The sequence below is a fragment of the Ammospiza caudacuta genome, chromosome 4 (genome assembly GCF_027887145.1).
Source record: "Ammospiza caudacuta isolate bAmmCau1 chromosome 4, bAmmCau1.pri, whole genome shotgun sequence".
In the NCBI taxonomy this organism is placed as follows: domain Eukaryota; kingdom Metazoa; phylum Chordata; class Aves; order Passeriformes; family Passerellidae; genus Ammospiza; species Ammospiza caudacuta.
The window spans coordinates 3,479,353-3,491,505 of NC_080596.1; the positions used below are offsets into that span (position 1 = coordinate 3,479,353).

A 12,153-nucleotide genomic window follows, 5' to 3' on the forward strand; every position below is an offset into this window, starting at 1 on the left:
TCCACAGAGGTAGAAATTATACTATTGGTATAAGCAAAATGAATTGAAGTATTGCTTTAAAATATTCCAGCAAGTTCCTGCCTGGCTGCACAGAGCACAGATTCCCATCTGGTACATATTGGAACATCTCTGCTACCATCCCCACAGAGTGCCACTGGTGGCCATGGTGGACCTTCAGCCTAATCTCAGTACCCCAAAGTTTCAATGCATAATCAAGTTTTAAGGTTTCAACATCATTTCTAGAAGAAATATCTGGAAAACTTAAAATGAAAATATATGCTTGAGATTGGCAGAATCTGAGTAACATAAGTTGTGACTGTGATATTAGAGGAAATATTACTAAAGAGTTGTCGTTACTTACTTGATTACAGAGAAGTGTAAAGAAGAATAAATCAAACAGAATCCCCTTTTTAAGCTTCCCCTCCTCCCCACCAATTAACTAGTCAGGTGTGACAATCCATAGTACAGTTGCGCCCAGAGAAGGGACACAAAATTATGTGGCTTAAAATATAAAGTGTGGTGTGACTTTGTTATTTTCCTTCACTGTATGTTCAGTGTCTCCAAAAACACACAGCCTTCCAGTTCTTAACTCCAGCTGTAGGCAAGAAAGAGTTTTTTCACTGGACGTGCTCCTGGATGTTTGTGTTCTTAGCTGCTCGCCTACAGTTAATTAAGCTTATCCTGATATTTCCTCTCATTACCAAGCATGGTTTTGATTCTAAGATTAAGACTATCCAGGTCGTAATCCAAGACTATAAAACAATAAAGCAGCAGTTCCAACTATTTAGAGGAGTAACTTCATTAAGTATTGAAATTGTTGTGGTGGGGATTAGGGTAGGTCAAGCAAAACCATTTCATGGGTCATCCTGTCTTGGAGGAAAAATATGCCTGGCAAGGCAAAATGAGAAATTGAATAAAACCATGAGAATCAACTTCAATTGACTCTAATATGCCAAGAAAAGTGCTGGGCCTTGCACCCTGTTAGAAGCCTTTGTTTTCATTTTGTGAGTGCTTTTTCATGTTTTCCACAGTATCCACCTAAGCAGCCATTTGTCTAAAAGCTGTCATGGAATAGTTCGGTCTAATATAAGAGACTTAACCATAAGAGGAACTGAACTACATTCTATGATGACACCTTTCTAGCCCCATCTTCAAGAATGATAATTCCTGAGTGAAAATCTGATAGAACATGAACTCATTGCCTTCAACAATTTCTATCTAAAAGCCCAGAATAATGATGTTGTTCAACAGAAATGATAAAGCTGTGCATGCTCTGTGACTTTATGACTTTCTATTGCTACCAGCAGCTTAGTTGCACCTTTTAGGTGATAGATATCATCATATTGCAACCTCTTTCACATTTACTGACTTGGAAACCAGCACCTTTTACAGTGCACAGGTCTTATCAGTATTTTAGCATCCATCTCGGGGGGTCTTAGAGTGAAAAAATGAGGGTATGGAGAAAGAAAAATTAGAAAATACTGAAATGGGGAAGAAAAAATGTATGGCTTTGACATCTCATCTCTCCCCATGGAAGTAGATGTGTTTCTGAGGAATGCAGACTTGCAATACAAAATATTTTCTTAGATATTATACGAGTGAAGCTGCTAACATTAAAAATATCATGCAAGCAAGCCAGTCTTAATTACTAAATTCTAGGAAAAGTACAATTCCAAGAAAACCAAGAAGCATGTAACACTGAAGGAGGAAAGAAAGCCCTTCAGAGCATTTTAATTGATCTGAATACCAAATGCATTTCTGTAACACTTCACCAGGTTCTGTAATGCTTGAAAATTCAGCTCAGAATCAAAGCTAAAAAAATCTCACTTAGCTTCATTCAGATCACAGACAATAAGAGAAGTAACTCCAATGCAAGCACGGAAAATCAATACCCAGATATTTTTAACAGCATACAAATACTGCCCACGGAATCCAAGCCTAAATTTTCAGAACCCTGTAATTAGTGAATCCAAAAATGCTCTTAGATTAATGAAGCAGAAGCTCAAAGGGATGTGTGATTATCTAAAATCTCAGGAAACAATTAAACCAGGTGGGACAATCAACTGTAAGGGCGTACCCCATGAAGAATAAAGTAGCTCAACCAAGGAACACAAAAGCATTTAAACAGCTTTTAAAAAGGACAACAGACTTACTTCAAAAAAATTATTGTGATGAAAAATCTACTGCACAGCTACATGAACTATCTCAAAGGTAAATTAGCCTCACTGAGAAAATACTGAACATTAGTTCTGCTTCTAAGTTTGCCTAGTTCCAGCTGCCAACTATTTGATCTTGTTCAGTCTTTCTTTGCTAGACTGTGGTTTCAATTATGTGGCTGCATTAATAAAAGCTACAAAACTAGTAAAAATGCTTTTAAGTGTAAACATTATACTATAAAATATCAAAAATCTAAATTTTCATTTTTATGGATGAAAGAATCAAGTTGAAGCAAAATAGTTTGCTTTTCAAAATTTTACTCTTTATCTTTCAATAGCTATTTTTAGAAATTATTTTTCAACCCACAGTTTCCAAAGGCATCTAAGGCATCTAGGAAGCTTTATCATAAATGAATTATTTTGGTACAGAAATATTCATTGCAATATTTTTCTACTTTTTAAAAATTTTTGGTTTTGTTTTGAAATTCCTAGGGTTTTCTATTTTTATCTTGGCTCCAATTTCCTTAAATATTAAATAAGGGGTTTGAGATAAATTAATTTGGAAACAGTCTGTGAATACATCTTCATATTTAAGTGCTTTGTTGAAGAAAATCTCACTGAATAAAAATTTCATTCTTCTGTGCCACTTGTTCAAATCTATTATATATAATTATTATTTTTTCATTTGAACTTTGTTTTCCTGGCAACTATTTATCTGAGAATTCTTGACATAGTGTGCCAGCAACTTATGTAAACCTACAACCAATATGACTGCATATTTTTCATGTTAATTTGAATTTATCTTGGCATCTTATAATACCATCCAACGCATTGGCAAACAAATATTGAATGACTTAACTTGGGATGTCCTCCAAATTTTGTTTCTTTTCAGTGGAAATTCCCTGCAAGCTATGTCTAACTTTTCAGACATTACAAAAATGATCAGAAGATTTTGCAGATGTTTAACATCTTGCATGTTACCACATATGTTAACAAGTATCTGATGTTGAGTCCTGTCAGACATACGGGGAAATAGAAAGCTGAAGACAGAATCTGTATTTATTTGGAAGGGCATTTATCATGTCCTGGTATAACAAGAAGTTTCTCTTCATTTAGTCTTTCAGTTTCCAGAAGAAGGCATAAGAAAGTAATCCCTTTAGAGGTTTCTTTTGCAAAGAGCCCTGCTAAAACATCTGGTAAGACCTTTAGGTCAAAATGCAGTAAAAGATTCAGCTCTACATCTACAAAGGGTTCAGCACAGTGCACGATGAGCACCTGGTGCCTGAGAGGCAATGCGGGGCAGCCACACAGTTTGGCTCGGTCACAGCTACAGCAGAGCTGTATGATATGCATTTTAGAACATTCCTGTAAGCACTAGCTGGATCCCAGGCTTGCACAGCCCCTTCTGGAGGTGCCTGCCTGGCTCTCCCCAGTCAGGGGCACCTTTTTGGCCCCCTGGGAGCATCCAGCCCCTAACACAAGGGTCAGCGTGGGGTTCACTTGCCTGCCATAGGAGTCTAATTTAGACGCCATTCATAAAACAAGGAGCCTGCATTTCCTTCATGGCAAACAGAGTAGGTGCCTTTGAGGATTTCTGGGCAGTTAAATGACTAAAATAGCCTAGGGAAGATGACGTACGTTCTTGCCCTGCTCCCTTGCTCCCACACATGCTTATGTATGTATGCACACATGCTTATGTATGTATGCACACAGTGAATCCAAAAGATAAATGTTGCCGTACTGCTTTTATTTGCACTAAGACTTTTCTGGGTCCTAAATTTTTCTGCATTAAATGTGTGCAAAAATGGGCCTCCAAAACTTTTATTTATGTCTATTGAAACCTAGTAGCACTGGGACTGGAGTGAATGCCCTCCTTTCCCACACATTAATAATAAATGCTGAGCAGCACAAGCCAGTCAGATGTTTTTCAGTGTACTCCTGCTCCCAAAGCTGCTTCTGTATTTCATCCAAAACTTCTTTAAACTGAAAAGCATTCCCTCCCATACAGGAAACAAAGCAGATATGCTGATATATGCATATACAAGGATAAATACGAGTAACATGATAAACCTTCAAATATATTACCTGAATCTGGAGGGGAAAGTAGGTGATATCACATTTGCTGATATTCCTCTACAGACTTGAGTTTCTTCAGTCACTTCTCAGAAACCATGTCTCGATCATGTCTAACCTATGGAATCCAGGAACAACTCCCAGCTTCCAAGTCTTAATGTGTGCCTCCCACACTCTGGTGTGGAGTCACAGGCACAGGCCAGCTCATCCCTTCTATACCATCAGGAAATTGCAGCAGCTGTGTTCTGCTGAAGGAAACCCAAGCACACAGGCTGAAAGCAAGCTCCGGGTGGGGTCCCTGTTCTGGAGACCAGAAGATTCAAGTTTCATTCAGGCCATGCCAGGGCACCTGACTGAACAGGACACTGCAGAACACCAACAAATTCACAGTTGTGCCAATTATGGTGTGGAAGCTCTGACAGCCTCAACCCTGGAAGTGTTCAAAGCCAGGCTGGATGTGGCTTGGAGCAACCTGGTCTAGTGGAAGGTTCCCTGCCCATTGCAGAGGGGTTGGAATTACAGGATCTTTGAGGTCCTTCCAACACAAACCATTCTGTGATTCTCTAATTCTAAGTGCAAACTTGGACTCTTTGTAGACCCCAAAAAGCCCTCTAATCCACTCCTGATGGGTCTTGGAACAAGTGATCCTTGAGCTTCTCAGGCTGAGCTAGCTCTTGACACACCCTGCGAGCAAACTGGAAGCAGCAAAGAAAAGCCACATGAGCGGATATTTAGTGAGCTGAAGGAAGTCAGACTGTAATTTTGTACTGTTCTTGGCAGCCAAGTCCTCTCTGGAGTGCCGTCCATAGTTTCTGAAATGTGTTTAATTTACCTTTTGTGCAAGGGGTGCTGCAGTACGGGGGAAGGATGTTGTTTCTACACCCTTGGACACCAGCACGTGCACCACAGCACACTGCAGAGCTGGTGCTCTGCTAAGCTCATGAACTGCAATCTCCCATTGCAGCACGGTCCTGCAACACTGTGCACCCCTCTTTTGCTGCCATGCTACTGGCAGGTGAGATGTTCATCTAGCTCTGTATTTTGTCTCTAAATTAGGGCCCTGATCACATTCTCATTGGGTGAATGTAACAAAAATGGCACCCAGATTTACCTTACCTTTCACTGAGCAGCAGTTCAAAGGCTTATGTGAGCTGTGGGTTGCAACTACTCCAGCTCACCTCCATGATTTCTACTTTGTGTCTTGCAATGAAACTTAAGTTCCATAACCAATTCTGCACATTGTGAAAGTAGATTTCATTTCTTGTTAATTATTTTGCAGCTTTCTCCCAGAAAAGATGCTGCTCATGCAGAATGAGCAGCCGTGACAGCAGATAGTCTGACTACTCAGATTCCAGGCTTAAAGGTCTTGTAATAAAAGGAACTTTTCCAGAGTAGCTTTATCTTAACACTGAAGGCATGGACATACTGCACTCCTAGAATCCCACAGCCACACAACCCTACCCAGCCTTTACTAAAGAATAATTAGAAAAAAGGTCAGTAAAATCCACTCATTTCTCAACACCGGACTGCTTCCAATGCATTTCCAGATGTCGAACTCCCTCTACATTCCCAATGCAGGAGCCAAATTCTTCAGCTTCTCTCTTTGACAATTTCCACTGTGAACAGGGATGTGTGATTACAAAAATGTGTAGTGGCCTAACTGAATATGAAAGGAGAACCAGGATGAAATAACATGGATTATGAACCATTAATTCAGGGAAAATGTAGCAGTGTGATAAATGATGCCTAACCATGGATGTGTTTAAGCCATTGCTGAAACAGAGTGCCTGCAGCAGAGAGGTAAAATAAGGAGGGATGAAGAAAGATCAGCATTGTGAGGCCATTTAACTCAATTAATATACTCCCATTATCACAGTTAATAAAAGCAAACAGCAGTTGTTTCTAAATATCTCATTTTTCTGCTGCTGATTACAGTACTTGCCATACTGCTGAAAGCCTTGGTCTCTGGATATGTAGGATTACATCAACTTCTCTGTTGTCATCCACTTCTCTCCCTAAAGCAGGCTTTAGGAACAAAAACTTGAAGCAAATTCACTTGGAACCCTCAAAGCTAAGAGGCAAACAAACCCACTGTTTTGGGGTTTTTAATGCCACGGACTTCAGAAAATCTCCTGAGTGTTTTTGTTTTCTGGGTTTAATTATCTAAGTCAGAAATAATGGAAGAGAGGCTGTGTCAATGGCCAAACCTATGATTTAGCTTAACAAGCAGTAAATTATTCATAACAGACATAGCTCTACACAAACAGAAACATACACAGGGAATAAAATACTTGCAAGGAGATGATCAGAACAAGTATTTTGCAAGATTCAGGAAGGTAGAAAGTAAGCACTGCAATAGCATTTCTCAGTCCTGCGTTTCCAGAGCAAACCACAAGCAGGAAACAAGGCACTCCTCCAGTGGAGCAGGTTTACTGGGAAGCAGCTCTAGAGAGCTGCTCTAACTCAGAGAGGCCATCATTAAACTGCTGCTATTCTACAGCCTCCACAAACATGAGTCAAATTAAACACACGGGAGAAAATCAGCTCATTGGAACAGCATCTTTTAATTTTAAATTCCAGCTCTTCTAAACCTATCTTCTCTGAAAGCTCTTCGTTTCATGGCCTAGTTATTAAGTGTTCCTAAGACACCTGTTATAGCTGTTAGAAAAAAGAAACGCAGAAAAATCTGGCAGCAATTCTTTCTAATCTACCATCTCAGTTTTAGTTTACACTTTAATTATGTCATTAGCAGCTCAGGACTAGCCAAGGCTGTATGTGAATTCACGTATATGGATGTGAACACCACAACCTAACCGGCAAACACAATTCAGATGCAGTGACTTAATTTGACTGACTTCTGTTTTTCTGTAATCCTGACCCCTGCAGTTATAAGGAATGTGTAGCACCACAGATTTGCAAACACACTGCACAATGTGCTTTCTAATCCTAAGGATCAATACGGAAACACTGTAAGGCAGACACACACAAGTGCATGCCCTGTCCCCACCAAGACTGCATGGAGGCAGAGCATCTCATGCATCTCCCTTACTTGACTTGAAAGTCTCCATGGGAGAAGTGCTCAGAAAGACACGTACTCCAAAAGGAGGATGTTCTGGCACAAAGTTAAGGGGCTGTGGATGGCTCTCAGAGAGATATCAGCACAAATCCTGGTCTCCTTTCTCTGTTCAAGCAGCAAATTAACTGGCACACACTGAGGATGTTTATGGCATACTCTGCAGACATGCACGGCCAAAGAGGTCACATTTTGAACCTGCAAATTACTCACACATTTTACATTTAAAATAAAACTGTAGATTTATTGTACAATAGTACAGCATGTGCCTTTTTAACCAAAAGCTTAGCATCACATAACACTTTAATCTTCCATTAAACATACACAGTCCTACAACACAGCTCAGCTCAGCAAGCTACAAAATGAATTAATTTATTGAGAGTCCTGGCTACGCTGTTCTTAAGGATGTTTACCTAGAGCAAGAACAGTGGCAGTGGTTCTGGTGCTGAAACATTTAATCACTTTTACCTTTTCTCAACACAGTAATAGCAAGCAGTCACCTAGAGCACAACAAACAGATCACTTAAGGGACAGCACATTTAATTGCAAATGTATGAAACAGTAGACCAGGGGATCTCACACACATCACACAGGTGTGGATTAGAAACCTGTTACGAGATCACTTTGATGCAATGTCTGCACTAACTATGCCACAGGAAGACTGGATGCATGACAGGCATTGTACCATGAAGTGTCATTTGGATTGAAATTCTTAGGTTTGGAAGAGGCAGACCAGGGTGTTCTGTACAAATATACACTTGCCTTATTACATTAGTTTACACTCCTGTAGCCATTTGCCCATGTGACAGCAACATCTTGTGATAATTCATTTTTATACCATTTGCTTCAATTTTACCTGGTTCAATTAAAAACAAGGTCATTACTTACAGACATAGAATGTGTTCTGTGCCACATCTTGGCCTTTCAAATTGTCATAGACATCCAAGTTGGTGTAACCAGGCATCCTTTATGCATGCTTTTGTGCACAGCTAGCTACAAGGTGTTATTAAGACACATTCAGATAAGAATCTTTATTTGCCACTGGGGTTTTTCATTGCAATGGAGAACCAAAGCTCATCACTATATAATGACTTAGAGTAAGTAAATTTCCTCTGAAATTTGGAGTTAAACATCCACAACCCCAATGAGCTGCAGGTTGCATCACAAACTCTTCATCAGAGAGAGAAAGTTTATGCTTTTTTATTGCTGTTCAGTTTACCATGGCGTGTCAAACCTTAAGCGTGTTCCTTAAAAGGATCAAGTCCTATTTTTATTAAAGAATTTAAAATTCTCAGAAAACAGTACTTGCAGTAAATTTTTTAATACCCAAAGGAGGTAAATTTGGATCCTGCACCTGAATACGTGATTTTTCACTTACAGCAGGAGTGTGATAGTCCGCTCTTGATTGGTTCCAAACAAGCACCAGCTAAAATAATATGCTAATCAAAACACAGAGAGTGGTATAAAAGAAACATAGGAAGGAAATCTCTATCAAATATCTGATCTTGAATTAAAATAGACTAGCAATATATGTAAGCTTTCAAACAGACAAGATGCTTAGCTTATCTCAAGTAGCATACCAGGAGTCACTTCCGAAGAATTACACCAAACTTGCACCTGCTGTGGTCCATGTGTATTCTCTGGCTCTGCAAATTTCACTCATCTTGGCCACAATACTATAGCATGTTAATTAAAGTTTTAAAAAAATCAAGAAGGGACCAAAAAGAATGGTTCTAAATCAAAGTTGCTTTTGTATCAACTTCAACATTTTTCTGAAAATTTCACCACACTGAAAAAAATTTCACGTATCTGTCTTGTTTCTAGTTTTAGGTAAGACTAGCCAGCAGAAGAAACAGAGCTTGACACAAATCCATTATTGACTTGCAACACTAAAATTACACTCTCAGTAGATTTCCAGCTAATTGTCTAAACTGTAATATTTTGATAGCCTTGACTGAAAAGATGAACTCTTAGCTGATTATCTAGACATCATGGATACAAGTAAAGATTTTTGAAAAGGTAATTATTTAATTAAAACAGACTACACCTGAAATTATTTTTTCTTGCCGTTGAACAAACACAAGCAGCCTAGAGATGCACAATCTCATAAAAGAGATGCACTAGATCTTCTTCTTCCACTCAGAATTTCTAATTTGTTTAACAACTAATGAGAAGTACTTAAAACCTGATCTCCAAATATTATCAACTGTTTAAGGAATAAAGCTCTGCTTTTTCCTGAATTCATTCCATGCCATCTTTTATTAAAGAGTTTACACAGATTTTTTCTTCTTACTAAAATGAAGTCAGCTTGTGTTTCTTACATGTTTAAATAGCTCCAACACCAGAGACATACAAAGTGTTATACTGAATTTTAATCCTTGCAAAACATTATTTCACCACACACTGTTATTATAAATCTTTTCAATAGCATCCATTATGGAATTAAGTAAAGAGCACTGTCTACTACTATGCACTGTCAAATATTTCTGGCAGTATCGGTAATCAACTACAGCATATTTATTTTTTAAAATCAAGTGTTAACCTACATATTCTGAACTTGCAAATAATACACAACAGATTTTACCGTCATATAGGCTGCATATTCATTCATTTTTTCTGATTTTTATAGAAGAGTAAATTTTCTATAACAATATGAAAGAAAATTAATAACTTATTTATCTATCTAGGAGGCTAGTAGTTATTTGTAATCATATTAATCAAAAGATGACTGAAAAATTCAAAGTTAATTATTGTGAAGTGCACAAAATCTAGAATATAGGGATTTTCCACAGTACATTATACTAAGTCAACATATAATAGATTAAAAGCTGTAAAGCCAAAATCATCATTTAAAAATTTAGTGTTTCTGACATCATCTTCCACCACTCCATCAACTCTTCTTTTTCCTCTTCTTTTCTTTCAGACAATGACTCCAGCTCAAAATCAACCTGATTAAGAGAAACAATCAGAAACATCAGTAAGACTTACAGATAGAGAATAGTTAGGCTTTTAAGAGTCATTTATTGAAAGAAGGTGCTTAACACAAACATAGGGCTTAGAGAGGTACCTTCTGGCTCAGGCTGGGTTTATTCCAAAGTGTCTCAAAGCTGATTAAAATACATGCAGTACTAGTATATCAGTACAGTAACTTATCCAAAAATACACACAGGTGAGCAAAATTTCCTAAAGAACCAGACATCTGTCCACTTGTATTTGACTTGACTAAAAATTTCAGAAAGTATGGGCCAATGAAATTAAAACTGAATAACAGCCAGCCACATAAATCATGTGGCATATTATAAAAGGTATCATCAGCATATTGCCAACACCGATCACAGAATATTGTGAGTTGGAAGGGACCCACAAGGATCATCAAGTCCAACTCTTATGAGCTCCACTGTGTAACCAGCTGAGCTAATCTCAGCTAACACCAGCTGAGCACTGCAGACCCCCAGCATTTCAAAACATGTATTCAATTTTATGCCATCAAAAAAAATCCAGGGAGCTTTTCCTAACACATGGCTCATTAATGTAGATACCATGTGCTAGTTTCACAGAATTCACAGAATGGCTAGGTTGGAAGAGACCTTAAAGATCATCAAATCCAACCCAGCCCTAACACCTCAACTAAACCAATGGTGCAGCCCATTCCAGAACTTTATTACCCTTTCCATAAAAAACTTCTTCCTTTAGTATATCTTAATATGTGATTCACACTATTGAAATAGCACTTATTTTAAATACCTCCACATCTGTTCAGACAGTGAATTTAAAATGCTTCTGAAACCTTAGATGGAGTCTAGATCTTATCAACCTCACACACTGAATATCCATGGAAAGCAGTAGCTCATTGCTACCTTTCTGCACAGAGCTGGCCACTGGTTCGAACCTAAGCAGGTACTCATTTGACAAATTAAATTAAAAAAATGTCTACATCAAAACCTCAACATCTCTTACTTTTTATGTTGTGCTATTAAAAGATATTCCATAAGATCCTATTCAAACATGTACCAATAACATGTTATCGCAATATTTCCCTTCTCTGTGTCTTTTTGTTATAAATAACGCCAAGATATTAAATGAGTTTACAGTGAGATTGCTCTCAGTGGCTGGTGCATCAAGTGCTAGAAGAGTAATTTCCAGACTTTCTAAATTCACATGTTCTAGAATATTCTGAAAAATCACCTCCTCCTTAGAAGCATACCACGAAGGAAAAAGGGACCTTTTAAATGTATAATAGAGGATAAATGAACACATGTGAACACTTACCACAACAGCAGGGCTGAAGGGCACAGCCACTTTTTTAGTTATTGCTAGATAGCCTGGTGCTGAGGCTGTAACTTTGTAATTTCCAGGCACAAGCAATCTCCAGTAATCACCATCCTTGGCTGTAAAGAAGAAGAAAAGAACCCAAATAAATATGTATAAGACTAATTACACAGCTAAGAAGCAAGGCTCATATGTCAATCTTTTATATTCCTGTCAGTGCTTTCTTTTTGACTGCCTGAAAGGCTGTACATATATATATATATATATATGTGTGTGTGTGTGTGTGTGTGTATGTATCATATTTGCTTCCTTTCAGGTAATCAAAAACATTTTAATTTTGAAGTTGTGCTGGAGACCCCATGAAATATTATGCCCGCTGAGGCTGAAGGCTCTCCATCACACTGAAGAAAAGGACATTATCGGACATTACTCCACTTCAGAAGCACTGCCCAGCCAATGTAAAGTCCCTGCTAAATGTCTGAGATTGTTTGCCATGTGATAGGGATTTTTAATGTTCCTCGGTATTCTGATAATCCAAGCGTAAATAAATTTCATTCCCGTCAAATTTAAATAAGTGGGACT

The 12,153-nt window shown here is 38.2% G+C and overlaps 1 protein-coding gene across 1 annotated transcript in view; it reads right to left on the bottom strand.

Moving 5' to 3' along the window:
• Positions 1-7,518: 7,518 nt before the first annotated feature.
• CPE (carboxypeptidase E) overlaps positions 7,519-12,153 on the bottom strand; it is a 57,646-nt gene continuing 53,011 nt past the window's right edge. The window contains exons 8-9 of the mRNA XM_058803785.1: positions 11,572-11,690; positions 7,519-10,250 (exon numbers count right to left, since the gene is read on the bottom strand). Of these exons, the coding sequence (XP_058659768.1) occupies positions 10,152-10,250; positions 11,572-11,690 (218 nt within the window). The 3' untranslated portion in view covers positions 7,519-10,151. The remainder of the gene's footprint in view (positions 10,251-11,571; positions 11,691-12,153) is intronic.